Source organism: Apis florea, unplaced genomic scaffold, assembly GCF_048593485.1.
Source record: "Apis florea isolate Af1SG1 unplaced genomic scaffold, ASM4859348v1 contig_2492_pilon, whole genome shotgun sequence".
Classification (NCBI taxonomy): Eukaryota; Metazoa; Arthropoda; class Insecta; order Hymenoptera; family Apidae; genus Apis; species Apis florea.
In genome coordinates, this window is record NW_028256593.1 from 2384019 (window position 1) to 2406510 (window position 22492).

General features: G+C 31.6%; 4 protein-coding genes and 1 long non-coding RNA gene across 10 annotated transcripts; 3 read left to right on the plus strand and 2 right to left on the minus strand.

The window, feature by feature from the left end:
• Nucleotides 1-1495: 1495 nt before the first annotated feature.
• Nucleotides 1496-13915, minus strand: Alh (coiled coil domain containing protein Alhambra). 6 transcript variants are annotated; one of them, XR_015291578.1, is made up of 17 exons: nt 13400-13893; nt 13219-13298; nt 12991-13155; nt 12719-12916; nt 12516-12633; nt 11971-12344; nt 11566-11897; nt 10265-10738; nt 10009-10192; nt 9691-9910; nt 9297-9449; nt 8950-9214; nt 8748-8876; nt 8472-8547; nt 2281-3396; nt 1924-2093; nt 1496-1831 (listed from the first exon to the last, which is right to left on the minus strand). XR_015291578.1 is itself a non-coding variant. In XM_086906145.1 (14 exons), exons 1-14 carry the CDS (start codon nt 13506-13508, stop codon nt 3268-3270), a joined length of 3177 nt encoding a protein of 1058 aa, XP_086762271.1. In that variant the 5' UTR covers nt 13509-13915; the 3' UTR covers nt 3008-3267. The 6 variants fall into 6 exon arrangements, 4 of the variants coding, with proteins under 4 accessions (XP_086762271.1, XP_086762273.1, XP_086762272.1 ...); XR_015291577.1 differs by having other exon boundaries at nt 8468-8547; nt 11971-12633; nt 13400-13915; XM_086906145.1 differs by lacking the exons at nt 1496-1831; nt 1924-2093 and having other exon boundaries at nt 3008-3396; nt 11971-12633; nt 13400-13915.
• Nucleotides 13916-14341: 426 nt separating this feature from the next.
• On the plus strand, nt 14342-15477 carry LOC100868246 (uncharacterized). The gene has a single exon (XM_012487179.2). The coding sequence runs from the start codon at nt 14688-14690 to the stop codon at nt 15396-15398; it is 711 nt and encodes a 236-aa protein (XP_012342633.2). The 5' UTR covers nt 14342-14687; the 3' UTR covers nt 15399-15477.
• Nucleotides 15478-16957: 1480 nt separating this feature from the next.
• LOC100868127 (uncharacterized) lies at nt 16958-18753 on the plus strand. Its single transcript, XM_086906151.1, has 3 exons — nt 16958-17478; nt 17726-17999; nt 18097-18753. Exons 1-3 carry the CDS (start codon nt 17474-17476, stop codon nt 18586-18588), a joined length of 771 nt encoding a protein of 256 aa, XP_086762277.1. The 5' UTR covers nt 16958-17473; the 3' UTR covers nt 18589-18753.
• LOC147657926 (uncharacterized) lies at nt 17300-19692 on the minus strand. The gene is made up of 4 exons (XR_015291579.1): nt 19524-19692; nt 18084-19399; nt 17655-17946; nt 17300-17549 (listed from the first exon to the last, which is right to left on the minus strand). It is a non-coding gene; the product is annotated as an uncharacterized LOC147657926 (long non-coding RNA).
• On the plus strand, nt 19143-21214 carry LOC100868008 (uncharacterized). Its single transcript, XM_086906150.1, has 4 exons — nt 19143-19350; nt 19469-19731; nt 19809-19907; nt 20117-21214. The coding sequence occupies exons 1-4, from the start codon at nt 19143-19145 to the stop codon at nt 20492-20494; spliced, it is 948 nt and encodes a 315-aa protein (XP_086762276.1). The 3' UTR covers nt 20495-21214.
• The last annotated feature ends 1278 nt before the right edge of the window (nt 21215-22492 follow it).

Genomic DNA, 22492 nt, shown 5'->3' on the forward strand with positions numbered 1-22492 from the left:
CGGGAATAATGGCGCCGACGGCTGCGGATCTTCCCACGTTGTGATCCTCCTTTCCCTCTTCGTTATTCTGCACTCTGAATAAGCATTTTCTACTTTCTAACCGAGGTTCACCGAGTTAATGTTACGTTAATGAGCAAATATCTCGTCCGATACTTGAAAATAACCATACGATTCTCATAATAATCGAGTATAGTTGTTCTTAAACTTCGATTTCCTAAGTTAAAAGTCTATTTAAGCATCTTGTGTATTTCATTCGATGAAGAGTATAAGTAACATGATACTTGATACTTTACCTCAAGGATAATTATGAAATGGTAAGGATGAAAAGATAGAAATTCTTTATGATTTATTCTAGGCTTTTCTTTTTTCTCCTTTTTCCCCTCCTTCATTAATTAAATCCATATTCTTCTCATTTTCTTAATTCGTTACATTCTTAATCCAATTTTGAATTAATCCTTCAAAAAATAATTGAAATTTTAATTTTTTATCTCAATCACATTATCCAATTCTAAATAATAAAACATTATTAGTTATAATTACTTTATAATTTCTATTTCGGATCAACAGGTTTTGTTTTTTTTACAAATATATATGCATAAAATAAATAAATCTAAATTCATATATATATAGTTATGTAATGTAGAATTTCCATAATTGAAATGAGATCATATACTGTTTACTGTCAAAAAGAGGATCACAGACTGTTTCACTTAAAATTAGATTCGGTCAACTTCTAACTTCATGGACCCGCAGAAGAACGTGGGCCGCTATCAGCTGTGAAAACAGCATTGTTTATAGACACCGTAGCACAATGAGGTGTAATTGAATCCATATTCTACCCCGTTGTATCAGGCGCCCCTCAAGAGAAAGCTAGCGGAACGCCCCTGGTGCCCCGAGAGGTGGTTGTACTTAACGGTTCGGAAATCGAGGGTGGTCGTCGATTTGTGGACAATTAGGGACGATATACACGTCCCCTGGGACGTACGAAGCGGTTTCGATCTTTGCTGAATGTGTTTCTTCTTCTTCTTCTTTCCTTTATTTTTGATTGTTTTATTTTATTTTATATTTGTTACGCAATGCTCGTTATGTGTGTATGTATCAATCCGGAATAACACAACTGCAAAAGAAATATTTTTCTCTTTAAAAAATGAATGATATTCGGTCAAATATATAATTAAACAAATGTAATTAACCACGATAAAGCATGATAGATAAAATAATTTATTTACCAATATCGTAGTCAACTAAGTACTTCTAAGGAGCTTTAAAATATGATAAAAAAAAAGTCAAAGTTAAATAAGATTAGACGATAATAAAAGATTGCTCATCAGATAATCTCTGAAACTGTGACCTATCGACAGTTGATCCAGCTGTGTCCACAGCCTGTCCTTATCTCTCTTACCTCTTTATAGTGTATCAATTTTTTAACACTTGTACTTTCAAATATTGAGTATCATGTGTGATATGATTAGGAAAAGATATTAAATATTGATAATATCTAATATTCCTTTTTTACTTTCTTTTTCTTTCCAGCAATAACATTAAAATAACTATAATAATTTGATCAAATACTTTCATATTATTCATAAACGTTGAGTATGAGGCTTAAATTATTTTTCAACGCTTTTATCATAGATGAATCCAGCGGTTAAGGGAAGGCGTGAAAGTTCAATAACCCAGGTTGAACCTAATCGGCTTGAACGTCACGGTACCGTGATCCCGTGAAAATTAGCAAACCATAGAATCGTGGCTGCACTCCCTTTCGCGTATCAGACGCGCATTAAGAGCACCCGCTTGTCACGAGGGGTCGCACTTGTGTTGATCCTCGCAGCTGGAGTGACACACAAATAAAGTATTAATTCACGATTCATGTAGTAATGCCGTAGCATCTAGTTCATATTAATCTATTATGTAACATCTTACCTCAGATGGATATATAAAAAAATTATAATTTTTAATTTATTCAATTTTAAAGAACAATATCTGATTTTCTTTTTTTATTTTCTTATAAATATCTAATTTCATTGCCATTAGAAATCCACCTTTCTCACTCAGATTCATCCCTCCTTTTCCATCTAACTCCTAAGTTTCAACTAAAAAAAAAAAAAAAAAAAGCCAATCCAAACAAATTAGTAAAGAACAAAGGTGAAGCAAATAAAAAAAAAAAAAAAAGGAAATATATCAAATTCATAGATAATGGTTTGAATGTAGAAACCTGAGAACAGAATTAACAATGTTACATCCACAGACAGAAGAAGCTGGGGGTTCCATTACACTTACTGGGGGAGGTGTTCTGGGCAAAAGAGAGCATCCATCCACTCTTCAACTCCCCTACAGGCTCCAGCCCCACAGGGTGAAAATTGGGGCACGCAAAAACCTGGGCAGCTGCGTGCTTCGGGGTGTTTTCCGAAGTTCCAACGAAATCATCCCCTCTCAGAACACTCTGTTGAAATACTTTTATACTTGTAGCTCCCCCCAAATATGCTTCGCACGATTATCGGTGTAGACAATATAACACTTGATACGATTGTCATTAGTGGACGATCAGTGGCAAATTCCAAGAATTTCTCGAGCTTTATGCCTTTTAATCTTCACAATTTGCCTAATATCATAACAATTGCAAAATATAAATATAAAAACGAGACAGGTTTTAAGATAAAATTTTGAGATTAAATTCAGAAATGGAAAAAAACTTGGAATTTGTTAATTGCGAATGAATAAATAAGCAATGATAGGATTTGATAAAAGTATTCCTAGGAGTTGAATACAGAAGAAAGATAAGAATCTAAAATCCATGGTGAAATCCAGCGTGAAAACTCGAGCTCGATGAAATCCTATTACTTCACATTGGGCATTGCTCAGTCGTGATGAGAGATTGAAGCTTCCTCTCCCCAAAAGATGAAGATAAAAAGAGATAATAAGAGAAGACACGTGTGTCAACTGGTTCCTAAAATTAATTTTTTTTTTATTTCGTGTAACACTAATTTTTTAAATGAAAATTTAAATGTTAAATTAAAAAACATCTCTCCCAGAGATGCATATTGATATAATAAGCGTGTAATTTATGTTAAATATATAATATTAAATTGTATATTTGATTTGACATCACACTGGAAGGATCAATTTTTGGATGTTTCTGATAAGAATATCTTTCAGTTGTATCCATGAAACATAGTATATTCGTACACTCTCGTGTAATATTGATTCGTCGGAGACGAGGTCGCAGGTGAGACTTCCCACGATCGTTGGCCGGCACTGAGGCAAACGTCAGGGATTTGTCTGGAGATAGTCGTGCTTCCATTCCAGACGAGTAGCTATGTTTTCCTTCTTCGTTTCGAAAGGGAAGGAACTCAACAAACTCTTCAATATCTTGCATTCAAATTTTCCTCCACGATGCTGCAAAATAATGAAATTATTTGAAATCAACTAAAAGAAAAAAAAAAGAAAAAAACAATTAATTTCATTTTATAATATATAATTATAATTCATAAAAGGACCGACAAAATATAATTATAATTTTCTTCGTTGATTAAGATACCTTTTATAAATAAAATAAACGAAAAAATTTAAATGCGAAAACAATAATTTAAATTATTGGAAAAGGAGGATATCCAAAAGCAGGAAAGCAGGTCGAGATGAACGATACTGTCATCGTTTACTCATTTTTTATTACATGCTTCCGTATGCACAATTACATTACAAAATCGTATCGCACAGATTTACATCCCTGGATTTGGAACCGATCCACGCGACTCCGGGACGAGTTTTCAATTTTGACGGGGACGACATCGTGCATGAACATTGTTTCGCCCAACTTTCGTCTGCATTTTCTTTGAACAGAGTATGAAAAGCAGAGGAAAAGTTGAAAATGTACGACTATATAGCATCAATGCGTCGTCAGGATAAACTTTTTTTTGTGAGCTCTCGTCCATCCCTTCATGCCTTTTTGTTTCGATTCGACGGTGAAAAATCTTAATGGATATAAATATAAAGGTGAAAGTTTCTAGATATCCAATTCGAGACAAAGAATCTTAATCTAGCCGTGTTGGCTCCTGAATTTTTTAAATCAATGATTTCCCTTACTTCGTAATTTCGTGTAATATATTCTTTATAGAAATTAACATATTTTCTTATACCCCATACTCTACAAATTTTAAAGATTTTAAAGAAGTGAATCTTACACTTTTCTTAATTGTATTAGCATTAAAAATTTATTAAATAAAATATCTACATTCCAAGATAAATTTGAGCACCCGTAGTTACTTATAATCTTGAGCAGATTTCATAACAATATGAAAGTATGCTTAAAAGACTCGAGGTCTTGAATTTGAAATTTTTGATAACTTAATAGTACAAAAAAATTAAAGTAACAATATCCTATCCTACAGATAATTAATTCGATTAAATTCAGGGTACCTGAATTAGGGGTGGACGATGTCACCAGAAAATTATGTTAAACGCATTGAGAAAAAAAAAAAAAAAAAAAAAAAGAAAAAAAAATCAGCCTTTTCTCCCATAAGAAAACTTTTTTCCAAGCTATATGGAAACATATATGGCATATATTTCGCTCGACACATTCCTTTCCCTTATTTCCTTAGATGGATACGTGTATAAACGTACGTAATACGAGGACAGTTTAAAGGTAAATTAGCCACGGAGCAGCCCCGGATTTTTTAATTGCTCGCTTGAAAATATACAAAAGATTATTACCGGAGGAGGCGGCAACCTTCAAAGTGTTCTCTCGATATACTCTTTCATCTTTTTACACAAATAGCCAGCGCTTTCTACAACTTGTAGGCTGTCCCAAAAAACGAAAAATATTTGACTTTCAAACGTTTTTTTACAAATATCTAGTAGTAGTACAATAGTAGTAAATTTCACCGTTATTTAACCGGCATATGTTTTCTTGGGAAAACCGACAAGTGGATCGAGACGAATAAATTCATCTCCTTCCATTATTCCATTCTCTCTAGCTATCGTTTCTTCTTTATGCATTACAATTATTTTTACAATGAATTTACTTATGCCTGTTCGTTCGTCCAGAGACGCGGGAGGGATATTTAGCTAACTCTCGTAGAAAAATGAAAACACGCTTCACAAACGGCGACAAGTTTGGTTCACTTGCACACATATTTTTTTTTTTTTTTTTTTCCCTCTTTTTTTCATTTCTCTCCTCTCTTTTTACACACTCAATTGTCCAACAATGATTCTTAGCGAAGAGTATCTCGAGTATCAAAATGCTACAATACAATCTGTGCCAATATTTCGGCCAATCAAAGCATTGCTGCCGCTTGGACATTGTGATTTCATGATTTACAATTGTTTGAATGTCTTTTTTTTTTTTTTCTTATGTCGGCACGGCTGGGAAATAAATTGATTTTTATCTCATCAATGGGACTACGTGGTCTCTTTCCAGTGCACTCGAGCAGTCTGCAATTAATTTATCCAATAAATAGTTTTTGCTCGTTGTTTCGCTGATTTTTGAATAATTATTTTGTTCGATATTATTATCATGAGCATACTAAGTCCTTAATACGAACAAATCTAACGATACACCGTATCTATCCTAAACGCATGATTCTTGTGTACATAAGTTATATAGGTACCAAATATTTAAGTTACAATTAAACTACAAGAGAATAGAAAAGTCTAATGAACTCATCATATTGAATTTATACAAAATTTAAACAAAAAAAAATATTTATTTGAAACAATCTTGGTACAATTCGAGAAAAAGAATTTTGTTTGTTTGAATTTTAAACATAAAAACATTTCCGTTTTTATTTTTTGTCCATTCTGTATAAATCCAATGTAGCCTAGAATTAGAAAAGACTTTGGTCAAATTAAAGTTAATTAATTTTCAAGCGAAAAAAATCTCTGGCAGTCGATCCACTGCGGATTAGGAACACAATAATTTATTTGTACACGAAGAATTTTAAAAATGAACACAAAATAATTGAGAGCATAAAAAAAAAAAAAAAAAAAAGGGGGGGGCAATGTTTAAATTTCACTTTCTATTCTTCATTTTCCATCATATAAAGCAATTCCAGTCCCAAGATTTTAAACAACAGTTACTTAGGCACGTGTTGCTCAAGTGTTTCAAGGGAGTTCAATGATTCGATTGCAAAAATTTGGCACGGTCTGCTGTGTAAAAATATCATTATCATTAACTGCTCTCTGTTTTTTAACACTTCACTTATACACGCTTTGTTCTCGCCTTTTTTTTTTTGCTCTTTCTTCTCTCTCATTCTCTCTTGCCCTTCTTCTATAATGTATATTATCTTCTTAAAAAGTACAGCAACATTACATTGAGATGATAAACGCATAAAATATTCTTCGTCAATAAAAACGCACCGTTGTCTTCAATAATCACTTGATTTTTTTGGAAAAACCATATATTTTCATACTTTCGACTATAAATCATCAATTATGAATATTATTTTCTTCAAATTGTAGCATTGAACACTATATTGCTATACCATACACTTTAAAAATAATACATAAATTTTCATAAAAAATTGTTGAAAAGCTTAAATATTTTTTTTTGTTTCATGAAATTACTCGAATAATTCATTATTTCACACTTAAGTACTACGAAGCAATAAAGAAAGTAAAATAAGAAAGAAAGTTCTTTGGGTAATCAAAAATGTATGATATGAAATAGTGTTCTTCGTGCTCGCTACAATTGATGTACATGAAGAAAACTCGATAGAATTTTAATAAATCGATTTTCCCTGAGTGGTGACGTGAACGCTTGATGCCGCATTTATCATACTAAGTAAGCCTAGTGGTTTTTCTGGATTCCTTATGAACATTCGTTATTTTTCATTATCGAAAATTGTCCGTCCATAAAAATAATACTTTCCAATTGAGAACACAACATGGTAACATTGACTTTTTCGTTTTAAAATTTTATTTCCTACAACAGAATAAAAAAGATTAGTGTAAAAATTCTTACTAGCTAAATATTAATTAAAAAACAAAACTAAATTCACATTTTAACGTTAAAATATAGATAATTCTTAAATGAAATTTTTTTTATTTTGACGAACTGAGAGACAAAAGATTATTGTACTCTTTATTATATAACTTTTAATTTTTAACGAATAGAATTTCATTAATTAATAGAAATAGCTCTAATTTCGAGCTAAAATTATCATGATTTTTTTTTTTATTTTTTTATTTTTTGATTAGGTCTCTCATATCGACAAAAGTCGAAATTCTATATTATTGATAGAATAATCCAAATAAAATGTGCTGCCATTAAAAAAAGGCAAGATATAATCAAGAACAATCGCAAATGGATTTTTTTATGCGAAAACGAAGCGCGTAATAATATTTCATTTAGATATAACTTCAATTGTTTTCTTAATTCCCGTCTAATGATCGTAGTTCGATTAACCGCTCTGAAGAAACCATAAGAACCATTATTCTATGAATAAAAATAACTTCCTCGACCCATTTCACGGCCATTTCATTGATGGAAGGCAGTGCTCAAATTATATGCTAAGTATATTGTACGTTATATATATACGTATATATATATACATATAAGATTAAAATATACATCGGTTGGGTCGTGAAATGGGTCAATTACAAAATATTTACAATTTTAATTTTATCTTTTGCGAGTTTACTAAAAGAAATCCGCAAAATAAATTTCTATTAAAATAATAGTGAAACATTTAGAAAAAGATGTCTTTATAGAAAAAATGAGTGACCTTGTCGTACCACCAGACTCACACATGATTTCTTTTTTTTTTTTTTTGTAAAATGTACATCTACTTCATAATCATTATTGCTATTAGTCGCGATTAACTTACAATCTACAATTTGTACATCTGCGGATTTACTGTTTCATCATACAATATCGATGACAATGATGGATAATGATGATGTTAAGATTGTCTCAGACGTGCTCGATGACGTGCAACCAAAGGAAAGAGAAAAAAAGAGAGAGTGAGAGAAAGAGAGAGAAGAAAAAAAAAAAAGAAAAAAAGTTTCTATTTCTAAATTGCTTCTTCGTTCGAATTTGCAAGGCCTCTATTATCCTGTTTATTATAGAATTAATCTAACTTTGAGCAGATAGAATTGCTCTCGAAATTTATCAAAAAACAATAAAAGTGTGAATTACAATTATTGATAAATGATTGTACATTTTCTTTTGGTTAATATTTTATATAAACTTTATCAATAGATACTGAATTATCAAACTGATCACACTTATTGATCAGAGACCAGTCAAAGATCGAACTAATTAGCAAAGAAGCACGAAGGATAAACGACTTCCCTCTGTTCATTTTTCAAAGATGGTAGCACGCCTCGGACGGCGATGACACCTCACCACGTCTACTGTCATCGGACGCAGTATACTTTTCTTTGCTTTCCACCTATCTTCAGCTGGGTTTTCCTGGTGGTCCATGACTGGGTGGAGAAGGTCCATGCGAATGAAGATTATGAACATTACCTACTTGATTACTTGTCAGACTGGACATTGTAGGTTGATACATTGAAGGCATATAATTGCTCGACGATTGTGGCACTGATCTAAAATATAAAATTATGTTTTTTTTATGTGCAGAAATATATTATATGGATATCTATTTTGAAAATTCATTTTGTTTTACTATTTCTTACAATATTATTCTTTTAATTTAAAATCACTTCAAAATTAAGAAAGAATTAAAAAGAAATAATTAAAAGATAATAAAGATATTTTGTTTTACTATAGCAATAAATTCTTTTACCTTGGTACTCCACGTAGAGGATCTGGTGTAACAGATGAGTTTCTCACTACACTAGAATTACTAGCCGGTGCCGGAGATACTATATTACTAGGTTGTCCTTGATGATACGCATTTCCAGCTGGGCTGTGTCTGTATACAATAATTGCAAAAAATTAATTTTGCAATAACAGTATTCATAATTAATAAAGCATAATTATATTACCTAATTGTTGGACTTGGCTGAGGTGCAATTAACGATGTTCGGTGCTGATATTGTGACAATGAAGCTGCAGCTGGAGGAGATGGATCTGGAGGTAAACCATTTTCTAACGTCGCAGAATGATTACTGGAACTCGAATGAGGCATGTATGTGTTGTTTACTCGTGGTTCCCTAGTAACTCTTGGAACAGGGGCCGCGGCTCCTGGTGGAACATCGGGATGTGGGACATTGGGGTGCGATGGGTTGACTGTTGGATGTATATTGTTCACTATAATTTACGAATAAAATAGAATTTTCTGTTAAATATTTAAAATGTTTAAATATTCAATAAGACAAACCAAGTAAATTACCTGGGTGTGCACTAGGTTGAGTTGTCAAAGGAATTGCAAGTCTAGCATTCACAGCCAATAGGTGATCTCTTCTTTGCAGAAGACTATTTACATGTTCCTCTAACCTAAGATTTTCCGCTCTCAATTGATGAAGACAAGAAAGTAGAGAAGCGACTATAAAAAAAAATTTTATGATTTGTAAAACTTCTCTTTAATCCATATAACGATTAATGAATTAAACAAGCCAGAAAGCAGTATAATTTTGATTACGTATCTTTGATGTACAAGTCTATTATTCAATGAAGATACAATAAACAAAATAATCCATGCATTCATTTTTCGATCGAATGAGGAAATCCCCAATTTTACCAAACCCATGCAACTGAAAGCATGTTTTTCCTTGCCGTACACTCACTGTCAAAGTGCTGGGCTTGCTCCATCAGGAATTGACTTCCTTGCTCCCATTGTCTTTCTAAAAGTTGGTCAAGTGTTTGGGGTATTGCTCCACCGCCTAAAGAACCGGTATTGGTTGTACTAGCATTAGTGGTAGTGCTTGTATTAGTGTTTGTATTGTTAGAAGAGTTAAAAACCGAAGAAAATGACGTGGGCGGTGCACCTGTTTGATTGGACCGTATCTGTTTGTAAAACAATATTACGGTTAGAATCGAAATATCTTCTTATTTTCTTTTAAAAAATAAAATCATATTAAAATGATTTCTTAAAAAATACTTACAGATGCAATTACTCGACTATGTAATTGTGGACCAACTAAATTTGTTGTAGAATTACTAGCTTCTGTAAAAATAGAATGAGCTTCTAATTCTTGGGAAAGGGTATCAGACATTTTTTGTGCCATTGTAGATGTTGGATTTAACTGATTTCCTAACATATGTGGTGCACTAACTCCATTCTGAAATCTAATATATATTCAAATTAAATTTATTTACATAATAAATCATTTTATTATATCAATCATTTCTATTTCTTACAATTTTACATCTTTTTCTTCTTTCGGATTCGTGAGTGTTGGAGTACTAGATGCAGAAGGTGTTGGTGTTGTAGAAGCCGCACTTGCGCTTTTCCTTTTTCTCCTTCCTGGTCCATTACTACTCATACTTTCAGAACCTGGACTACTTGGAGGAGATTCTTTGACAGTAGGACCCATAGTGTTTGTAGAACTAGAGCCAATACTACTAAAATGCCCACTGCTCAGTGTTGGTCCTTGAATAATAGATGGTACAGGTGCGACAGTTACAGCAGGTGGAGGAGTTTGATGATTACTTCTTGCTCCTCTTTTGGATGTTGTTACCACTGCACTGCTAGACACTGATGTTACTACAGATGAAGCGGTTGGTTGAGATTGTTGTTGTGTTTGTGGTTGTACTTGTGGCAATGCTGGCTGACTATTTGATGACCCACGTTTTGGTTTGCGAGGTTTTTCTTGCTTATCTGATGATTGAGAACTAAGAAAGTAACAAAATGCATATTTACGTATCCAGTTACATTCTATTCTTCATTAACTTTTTTTCATGTAATTTTAAAAATAAAAATATTCAAAAAATTCTGCAGAAATGAGTATTATATAAAATGTAACATAAACAGACCGTTGTGCACTACTGTTAACATCACGTTATTCCTTTCCTTCGTTCGTTGCCCTTGAGGCCCCTTGTGGTAGAAAAAACAAACATAACCTCAACGTATTCTTAAAGCTACAGACAAACTAAAAAACGTTAAAAAAATCACAGTTGTTTACAATAATTTCTTTCTGTCAGAATTTTTTTGCAATATACATTATATAAAAATGTAATAAAAAGTAATCCTGAATTCGTTCTTCCATTTGTATAATTTGTAATAGTGTCGCGAACATCTTTTAATAAACACAATATTTTTCGAAGATTTTAAGCAATGCAATACTATCTTAATGAAATGATATTTTGAATGAAATCTATATTAAATGAGATTTTTTTATATCTGAATAATTTTTACGAAACATAAAAGGTTAAAAACAAAAAGACTTGTTTATCCAATTAGTCAACCATTTTGATGCGTTCAATTTTGGCGCGCATTTTAAATTGTTCAAATTTTCATGAAATTTCATACTTGCTTCTTTTCATACTGTATATCTATTTTATAAATTATTGTGATATTTAGCCTAATATTAATATAAATTAAAAATTTAAAAAAAAATATTTATAATAATAATATTATTATTATTCTTATTGCTAAACAGGAATTTCAAATTGAAAAAAAAAAAAAAAAAATCAATATTAAGATTTTAATCCGAACTTACCGAGATCTTTTAGCTGGAGTTTCTTCTGTGATAAATCTTTCTGAATTCGACATAGCATTCGTTCTGGCTTCTGTAGCGGCTGCAGTAGTTATGATACTTTGTTGCAACTGCTGATATAGAGTTGGAGCACTTGTTACCACACTCTGCACTGTACTAGATAACGAAGTTGCAGTCAATGGAACTGATACTACTATACTATTTGAAGTAGTTGTTGGTGACTGAGTAACAATTGATGATTGAGATTGTGTTACTGCCATTATCACAGGTGTAGTAGTCACTTCGGTAGCGACTGGAGTGTTTGATGATGATTGAATGGGACTTTCCACCTTTAACTTAATAAGAATATTTGAGAATATAAAATATGCCAACATGAAAAAAAATATTTTTTTATAAATTTTTATTTACCTTTTTTGATTTTTCCGGTTCAGTGGTCGTACTTAAGCTTGTAGCTTCCGTTATAGTTGTTTGTACATTATTACTCGATACAGTTTGCTGCATAACAGAACTGACGGCAACCACAACTGAACCACTGGCTTCAGAACTGACTGACTGATTTGAATTTTCGTTTCCTATTACAGTCGGTGTTCGTGCCCCTGTCTTTCTCTTTTTACTGTGACTCGAAGTCTTGTTCGATGATGAAGAATTCGATTTCGTTTGTCCACTACTTTTGTGGCCAGAGCTTGAGTTCGATCCAGATTTAATTGTTGTTGCCATAGTGGCAGTGGTGGATGTTGTTCCGTCATGTCCAAACACACTCTCCGATTGGGTGACGATCGTTTCTACGAAGTTGGAAGTGGTGAATTTACTGGAATTTGTGGTGTTGTCTTTGGGTGTATTACGGCCGCTACTGCTTTTATCATCAGCAACGCCATTTATTTCTAGACTTGGACTAGTATTTGATTTGTTTTTAGAATTTGTAGCAGATTTAGAGCTGGAACTCTTTCGTTTACCACTTGATGAAGATTTTATCGGGGTCTCTGCTTCTTTTTCAGGAGATGAATCTGACGAACCGTTATCAGCAGGTATTGGTTTATAAGGTGGTATTGTTTTTACATTACCACCTTTTTTCTATAAATGAAATAAAATTATGATAATCAAGATTGAAGTAATTAATTCAAATTATATAGAGATATTTTTTAAATAATACACAAACCAATTTTGAGTAATGATGTTGACAATATCCACAATATTTCACATTATCTAAATAATTGCCAGCTTCTTCACAAAGCAAACCAAGAGCCTGAGCACAAGTAACATGAAATTGCTGCCTGCAGCCAGTCTTGTTGCACTGCATACAGGCTCCTACATTTGCTCTACTACCTCTTCCTTGTTCTTCACAAATGTAACATGACTGCAATGATTATATTATATAATTTATCTTAAATAATTATCAGAAAAAATTACTCTAGTTTAAAAAATCTTTACCTTACTGAATCTTTCAGATGGTATCAATTGTAAAATAATTGGTTCCATTGTTGTCACATTACCAAATCTAACTTCTGGAATATAAAGAGCACAGACCACATGTGCCCATCCGGCTTGATCTGTTCTCTTAAGAGCTCCATCTCGACTTGGACATAATTCACAGCGCTATAAAGTAATTAAAAAATAAAATAAAATATAATTTAAAAAAAAATCATTTATAAAACTTACCACACGAGCACTACGTTCCTGTGACTCACATTTTCTGCAATACCATGGTCCTGTGGGTACCGTAACAATACCATAGCAAGCTGAAAAACATACCATAACATACCATTGCAATTGAATATTCCTATTTAAAAACTATACAATCCTGTGTAAAATATAGTAATAATCTACGTAACAAACAAACCTTGGTGTACAGCAACGGTACAACCTTGGCCATCACAATACACTAATGGATTTTCAGTCCAACCCCTCTCATCAGAACACACGCAGCACCCTCCAAGCATCTCCTTCATGCTGTGTTTCAAGCAATTCGGAAGACGAGACTAGCATGAGGAGCTAGGCGAGCCGTAAGCGGAGATGTAACGCGAGGTAATCTTGCTTTCGCAATTGCATTCTGGCGATGTGTAATTCTCAACTCGCTCCTTCCTTAATTGCTCTCTTCAATGATCATGCACACGCGTGACGCATTCAACGATGAATCGTGGCTTGGAATGCACCACTGCACGTTGCCAGTCACTATAATGATTCCACAATGTGGAAACACGAAACACCAATACCGAGGCGATTCCAGAATTCCGTGTAGTGGCTGATTTTTAAAGAAATTCCGTTTTAAAATGTGTTTGAACCATTTGTTATTTACAACGGCGCTCTATTTGTTTCGTTGATCGGCCATCTTATTTTGTTATCATGCTTAGTGTACGCATGCGCAATTGCGCACTCTGCCGCGAAAATGGAAGAGCGCGTTCGAAAATGAGGCGATAATTTTAATATTGCTTAAAAAAGTTTTTTCAATAATAATTATTCTACAATTATTATATAACATCAATATTATTAATTCTAAGCTTTTTTATTATTAATCAATTATGAGTTTTAAATTTTCTTTAAATTTATAATTGTCAGGATATTAAGTATCAAAGTATCAAACTTCTCAACAATTCATATATTATTCACTTCATGTTTATTTTTAAATTCTTATTTTTTTAAAAATTGATATTATTAATTTCTTATTCAGAAAAATAGAAAAAACTTTTAATTTTAATATAGCTATTTAAATATTAAAACAAATCACATTTTCAATCAATGAATTACAATCCAAACTGAGATATCGACCAATCAGGTAAGACTTTACTATGTATAGTATTTCTAAGAATTTATATTCGAGTAACGATTCAATGATTCATTGTATTAACAAAAAATATTGAATTATAACACATTTTTTTAACCTATATAAACAAAAAATTATATATTATAAAATAATTGTTCAAATAAAATATAAAATATAATATACAAACATAAACGCAAGTGCTTTAAGTGAAAAACAATTTAACTTAATGGAATAAAATATCAACTGGTAATGTAACCTGTTTTGCTCTTATTTTTTGTTCAAAAAATATATATAGATATAATGGAATCAAATAATATGAAATAATTTTTAAAATGTTAAATTAAATAATTTTTATTCAATTGATATAATGGAGCCAAATAATCTATATACTCTTGAATGGGCGAATGACAGTCATTTATCAGAAATTTTATCTTTCTTACACGAAAATTTTGATAAGGAAGAGATTATGTTGAAAAGTCTGAGAGATAATAATTCTATAACAGTTGAAGAGAAGGATTCAATGAAAATCGACCATGAACGATTAATACGTGCGATTTTCAAATTTTCACCATGTATTATAGCGATCGAAAAATCATTAAAAAAGATCATTGGTATAAATCTAATGTTAGTTAGTAAAAATTCAAAATTTCAAAATGATGGCACTGATGGGATTTCTGCGGCGTTTACTAATAATCCTCCTACAAATAGATTAATGAAACAATATTTCAATTATTTATCCGAAATCAGTGAAAAGGCTGATTTATATGGAAAATTTCCAGATTCTAAAGTAGCCGTGGAATTTTATGCAATTGCCGTGGATAAGAATTATCGTAGGAAGGGACTTTCAAAATCCCTAATGGCTGCAGGAATTTCTTTCGCAAAAAATACCATTCCGAATGTAGGATTCATATTTGGAGTATATACATCTTTGTATTCAAAAAAAGCGGCGGAAAAATTAGGTTTGAAAAGCGTAATGGATGTGGATCTTTTGAATTACAGAGATGACGATGGACAACCTATATTTCAAGATACTCCTCCGCATAATATTGTTTCTGTTATGGTTTTACAAGTTACATAAAATTTTTCCAAAATTCCATAGTGATTTATATTCTCTTTGTAAATATATACATAATATTAAATATACATTAAAATAGAAATTCTTTGTTTCTTACATTTGTCCCATTTATCATATTAAAAATTATTATCAATTCTATTTGGTTATTTATTTTCTTTATTATTATTTTAACATAATTTTAATAATTGATGGTAAACGGCATTCAAAAAACATTTCTGATTCAAAATATTTATCTCCTTCTATTTATTTTATATTTATTATAACATGTATTGTTTATCATTTAGCGATTTCTTATTCAATTTTCATTTAACAATCTGGTTGTTTGTTGCAATCCAATCAATCAATGACCAATTTTTTTCTCTTAGAAATATTCACGATATGATATTGCTATAGAATGCGATAACATCAGCTGCACAATTTCTATATTTAAATCCAAGAAATAATCTAGAACTCTATATTCAAAATCTTGTGAAAATAAAATAATATAAAATATGTTTCATTGTCAAGAAATCATAGTGACATTCTCCATATTATTTCGTTTGTGTAAATGATCCACAGATATAACAAGGAATTTCCAAAATATTTAAGATATTGCAGAACAAAAAAAATTATTGTAAGTAATTTTTACAATTAAAAGATATTTTTGATTATAAACATATAATAAAAATATAATAAATATTTAATATTTATATAAATATTGATATAACACATGATCATGTGTATCATATATCGAATCATATTTAATCATTGATATATGATGAACAATTTCTGGCGATTGATTTAAATTTCGCTAAACTTTGACATATGATAATATTTTTTATGCAATATATATTCAATATATATTGATGATGCAATATCGATGCATCTTCTGACATGTTTTGAATTCTAGTATAATGTAACTAATATTTTAATCGATATTTGAAATTTTTTTATTTGAATATTAAAAGTATGAAATGAATAAAAAATTGTATTTCTTCCAAAAAATATATTTTTTTTATATTTAAAATATTTATATTCATTATATTTATATACTATTTATATTTATATTCATTCACATTCAAATTTGAATCTTTTCCCATTAAAATAATATATTGAATGAAATTTTACATATCTAATAGTTTGAAATAATCATAAAAATCTTAAACTTAATTATCATCATTTATTTCTATCACAACTAACTATTATATTATAATTTTGGAATCACTGTTTCTTCTATTCTTCTATTCTTGTATCAACTATCTGTTAATACCTTCACATATAATCCATTATTTACAAATGAAATTCTGTTATTTCTACTTATAAATCAATTATTTTAAACTATAGAATTATATTATATATTTATCACAGTCAATTCTGAAAATCTTTTGAAAGTTAAATATATACTTATATGTAATTAAAAAAATAAACATATATTTAAACTAACTATAAAAATGTCTAATATTAACAACAGATCTTTTCTCTTGCAAGACGACTTCGAGGAAGAATCTCAAGTTCATTAACACTAGCAGATGCTAAGATATGTCTCATTAACTAATCAAATTAGCTTGCACATGGCTAACGGTCCTATGAACGACCTGTGGGGCAACTAAATTTATCTTTGACGTATATTTTCACGTTCTCTCTGGTTGGCACATACTAGTCACATAGTTCACTGACTCGCATATATTGTTTCTCAATCACTGCCTCGTATTGTTGTTGGGTATAATGGTTCATTTGACCCCAAAGAATTTCTCGATATCCTCGCGTCTTATAAACCACTTCCATTCTTAATCTCTCGATTAATAGAATCGTGCAAAAATTACGATTCTCTTTCTTTTTTTTATCTTTGTTTTCTTGTTTTCAACCAGTTTTGACGGTGGTTCAAAGATACATTGATAAAATGAGGAATGGAAAAATTGGACAAATTAATGTTGATACGTTTTTTAATTATGCATTAGTTTATACATATATAAATATATATACCGTTATACACGTCGCTGATAGGTCGCGATAATCAGCTATATGCTACGTAGTTTGTCTTATATCCTCAGAAAGTGATAGTCAGTGATCCATACGGTAGTTTGCAAATCTTTTCCAATATGAGGTGAGAAGAAACAGAGAAGAATTAAGCAAGAAATTGAATTCTCTTTTCTCTAATTATACTTTAACTGAAAACTTTAACAAAAAATGTTTACTAATTTTAAATATTCTCAATCATTTAATTCCACTTGGAATATCTTTTTTTGATAAAATTCTCATTTATAACAAGAGTATGCTAACCATATATTAATTTTTGTTGCTATTCTTAAAAAAAAAAATTACATTTGATTTTGTTCCAAAATGTGAAATAGAACATCATCATATCGTGTCTGGGACTCCATAAACAATGGGGCTATCGTCTTCGAGTCTCTGACCGACGATACCTTCGAAGGTGCCCTTAACGTCATAAGGAAAAGTTTCTTTGTCTACGAGAATGTATGCAAAGCTGTAGACATACTCTCGGAATCCGGTGCAAGCAAAGAACTTGAGGAACTTTGTCTGGATGCAGCGAAGGATGGGGTTAGTGTTGTTGCTGTTGACACAAACAGTATGGAAGTTATTGGAGTGGCTTTCAACAAGATACAGGTGGAAAAACAAAAACAAAAAAAAAAAAACATTCAATACACTCATTTTATTGTTAATTTAAAATAATAAGTAAAAAAGACCTACATTCGTTTTCCAGCTTCTCAAAAATTCATCAGAGAAAAGTACCTTTGAAATATTCAAGGAAAATTGCAAATGCAACTCTTCGAAAGCCTTGATAGATTTCATGATAAATATAGACAGCAGGATAGATTTGTTCAAGCGCTACAACACCGACTGTATCTTTGAAATCATGTTCTTGGCCACTTTGCCTCCTAATCAGAAGTGTAGGATAGGAGAGCTGCTGATAACTTCATCGATAAAGATAGCAGAGGAGTTAAAAAAGGGAAATCCTGTGAAAACACCAGTCATGATAAATAATGTTAATACAATAGAAAACCTAAAAACAGTGCCCAACGTGGCATCAGCAATCATGACGTCCAATTACTCGCAGAAGATAGCGGCGAAGTGTGGATTCGAAAATTTGCTTTCAATCAGCTATGACGAATTCCATTTCAATAAGAAAATTTTCAGCGAAAATATAGGAGATGAGCATCGAAACTGCATTTTGGTTGCTAAAAAATTATCTTAGATGAAACTTAATTGTTAAGATTAAGATTTAAGATGTTGATATTTCTATTCTTAAAAACTGTAAGATTTTATATATCGTTAAAGATGTAAAAAAAAAAAAATATATATATATATATTTTCTTATATTAAATTGTATAATGAAATAAATCAGAAAAAAAGAATCATATTTTTGTATTTATAAAACAATGTGACCTTGTTATCAATTAATTGAATGAACTAATATGTAAACGCGCGATAAGAAATAATACTATCTGTTGATAATTATAATCGGTGAAAAGCCAGGAAATATATACAATATTGGTGGCAAACGAGAAAACAATAAGTATTATTGAAGCGTTATTATTCGAGAAAATTCTGTGTCTAAAGTTGATGAATCTTTTTTTTTTTTTTTTTTTGTCAAATATATTTAAATATTCAATGCAATTGTTCATACTTCCTTGACAATATTCAAGGAAACTTAACGAGACAGATAATTGCGTTTTATTCATAACTCAACAATGTGCAGAGATAACAGAAACGTTTCCTCAGTATGCATGGATTATTGGATGTTGAAAAATGAAGGCTGCTTATCAAGACAGTAGAGCTGTACCAACAAAAGCTTTAATAGAGCGTAGGTCGCTCGAAACTAGCTTCACTCTGCCAGAGTATCTACAGACGGGAAGGTCGTTTCGCCCTCCCCTCCTCCCCTCCTTGAATATTGTTGTATCTTTGTGCAAACGAGTTGCTCCTTATTTGATTCTTCATCAATTTGTCAAAACAAAAGGTAACATCCTTTCGTTTCTTAGAATGGAATAAAGTAAACAGTGGAAAAGCTGAAACAACAACAGTTTGAAAACATTGTGAGTGACATTTTGATTCTCAAATGTTTGATAATTTTCCAGTCATTTTCACCATGTCTCTCGATAGTGACGATGAACTGGAGTATAAATTACTCACCAGAAATAAGGTGGAGGATGTTCTGGCTATACAGGCGGAGACCATGAAACAGGAAAACCTTGCTATAGGTTTGGGGATGTTCGAAGAGGATGGTGCCCCGGAAGAAATGAATCTACTCTTCAGGGAAGTTATCAAAGATGGCATGACGTTGATTGCCGTTGACAAGAAGACCGATCAAGTGGCAGCAGTGGCGTTTAACAAGCTTCACGTAATTTTTCACTCCACTTTCATCAGAATTAACCTTCCCTTACCCTTTTCACAAAAACTTATCTCGTACGTTTGAAGGCGAAACGGGGGAAGGGTGAGAAGGACGAGCTGGATACATTCATAGAGGAGAACCTGAAGCATGAGACGTGTAGAAAATTGATCAAGTTTCTCGATGACGTGAGTATTCGTTGGTTATTGGCTGAATTGCCTCGTTTAGATCAAGTGTCGCCTCCAATTTATTCGGTGTAATTGTGTTGCCTGTATCACGGACTTTAATTAAAAAGACTCGAAGCGGCCTCTGTGTACATTCTAAGCCCCGATTAAAAAATTGTATTACACTGAATTTCCAAAGAAACCAGTGATCGAGATTGCTCTCGTTTGGCCAGATTGACAATGTGGATATTTTTGAGAGGTACAATACGAACGGAGCGATGGAGGTGTTCTATCTTGGCACCAATCCACGGTACCAAGGTCGTGGGATCGGCAGTCGAATGATGCAGAAGTGTATCGAGTTCGGTCGAGGGCTGCTCAATGGTACAAGGAGAAGAGCTTCGATCGACGGGATTATTCTGGGGCAGAGCGTTATTCCAGAGATAATTTTCGGTGTGTTCGCCTCGAATTACAGCCAACGAATCGCAGACAAATTGGGATTCGACGTTTTGCACGAAGTTCGCTACGATGATTATGTGTCCAATGGTAGAAAAATGTCCGAGAGGATAGGAGGCGTTCATAAAACGGCCAGGTTACAGATTCTAAAATTGTAAGAGATAGATTAGAACGAGTGGATAAATAACAGTAGTGCATTTTTATATTTTATAAAAGTCGTATGAGAATTGTAACATTGAATGAAAATGAGCAATAAATAATACTTATTCTGAAATAAAAAAAATCACCAAGTGTGTGTCCAAGAATGAATAAATATAGAAAGATGGGATCCGATCGTTTATTTTGTACCATCGTGCCAAGAATTTCGTCACCATCTAAAAATCTTTCTCAAATCAAGATCTTTTGATAAAACAATATTGTACAAAATGTAATGAACACAACGCAATATATTTTGATGAAATGATTGTAATTTTTGGAAGGATATCTTTCTGAGAAAAGAAAAAGAAAATTCTAGAAAAAAAAAAAAGGAAAAAGAAAAAGAAAAAGAAAGAAAGAAAGTGGTGGCGGGCTAGAAACATAAGGGTCCTCGAGATGAATTTAAAAAACTCGTCAGTGAAGAGATTGTAGGTTATCTAACGAGTGTCTGGTGGTTGGTGCATAATTAACTTCGTTAGTTGGCCTTTGCTTTCAGTAACTTAATTGATCTTGTTATATCAACGAGTGGACGACTAGTAACAAAAAGATAAATGTTATTCGGCGACTTTTTTTTTTTTTTTTTTTATATAAGTATATATGTATGTATTAACACATTTACAATCCGGTACATAATTGTTAAATATACATAGTGAATATATTGAGCGTAATTTACGAAATCCAAACACCGACAACGAAGATACATTTATTTCTTCCTCACTCCCCTTCCATTTTTATCAAATTTTTTCTTCTCTTATAAAATTGCCTCTCTTAAAAATGTGACGAGAAAAAATGTATATTGCAATATTGATAATATAATAACACTTAAATTTTACCAAAAAGATTTAAATCCTTTCCAAGTTTCGTTTAAAAATTAATAAAATCTAATTTTTCTTAACAAAATTTTGTTTTCACCGTCATTATTTAAAGAAATTTTATTTTCGTTGTATTCCGTCGTCGAAATTTTGGATTCCTTTTGTTTAAAAATTTCGATCTCTTGGCTGCCAAAAAATCCCAAATGAAAATGAAAAATTTTACATACGATAAATAAATTCCAAATAAATAAAATCATTCTAAAATGAATTTTCTCAACTATGAGACAAAGTTGGAAAACTTTAAAAAAAAAAAAAAATTCAACGAAAAGTTGAAGGACTAATTTGGCAAACTGGAAATCGAAAATTCTACTGTATACGAGCTACGATCGGAAATATTATAATTAACGTTATATTTACGGGGAAGACACCCAGTATAAATATATATGTGTATATATATGTCGTGTATACATGTCGGCACTGCTGATCGCTGGTAAATAGTCCTTTTTTTTTTCCCCCAAGTTTTGTAAAGCGTCTATCTGAAAGAGATGCGAAATACGCATTTTCTCGTTTCGCATTGCGTAGCATGTTGCGCACTAATTTACCATTGTAATCAGTATTGGAACGCACTACAACATTCTTTTATAAAAATATTTAATACCACAACCAACCAGATAAATGCAACGATACCTCCATTTTACTTCAAACAGATGGATTTGGCGCGTGCAAAGGAAATTTTAATTTTCTCTTCTCTCTTTCTTTTTTTTTTTTCTTCTTTTCTTTATTATCTAGTCAGTTTTGTTTCTTTTTTTTTCTTTTTTTTTTTTTATTTTTGATTAAAAAACGTCAACCCTTCAAGGTCGTAAGCATTTGGTAAAAAAATAAATCACTATCCCAAAAAGCCAGTAACTTTGAAGATAATTGTAGAAAGAATATATTTCTCGTTCTTTTCAACATTTGGCAATAACAACAAGCGCAATTGAACAACGTCTTATTGGATAAATATATAGGGAAAAGCCCGAAAGGGTTGACCAGCTATAATGATTTTATAATTAAAATGACGATTACATTTTGGACGCAGAGCACAATGAAAATGATTCGTCGAAAATAAATTATTCGAAATTAATGATTTAATATTTTTTTTTCCCTCCC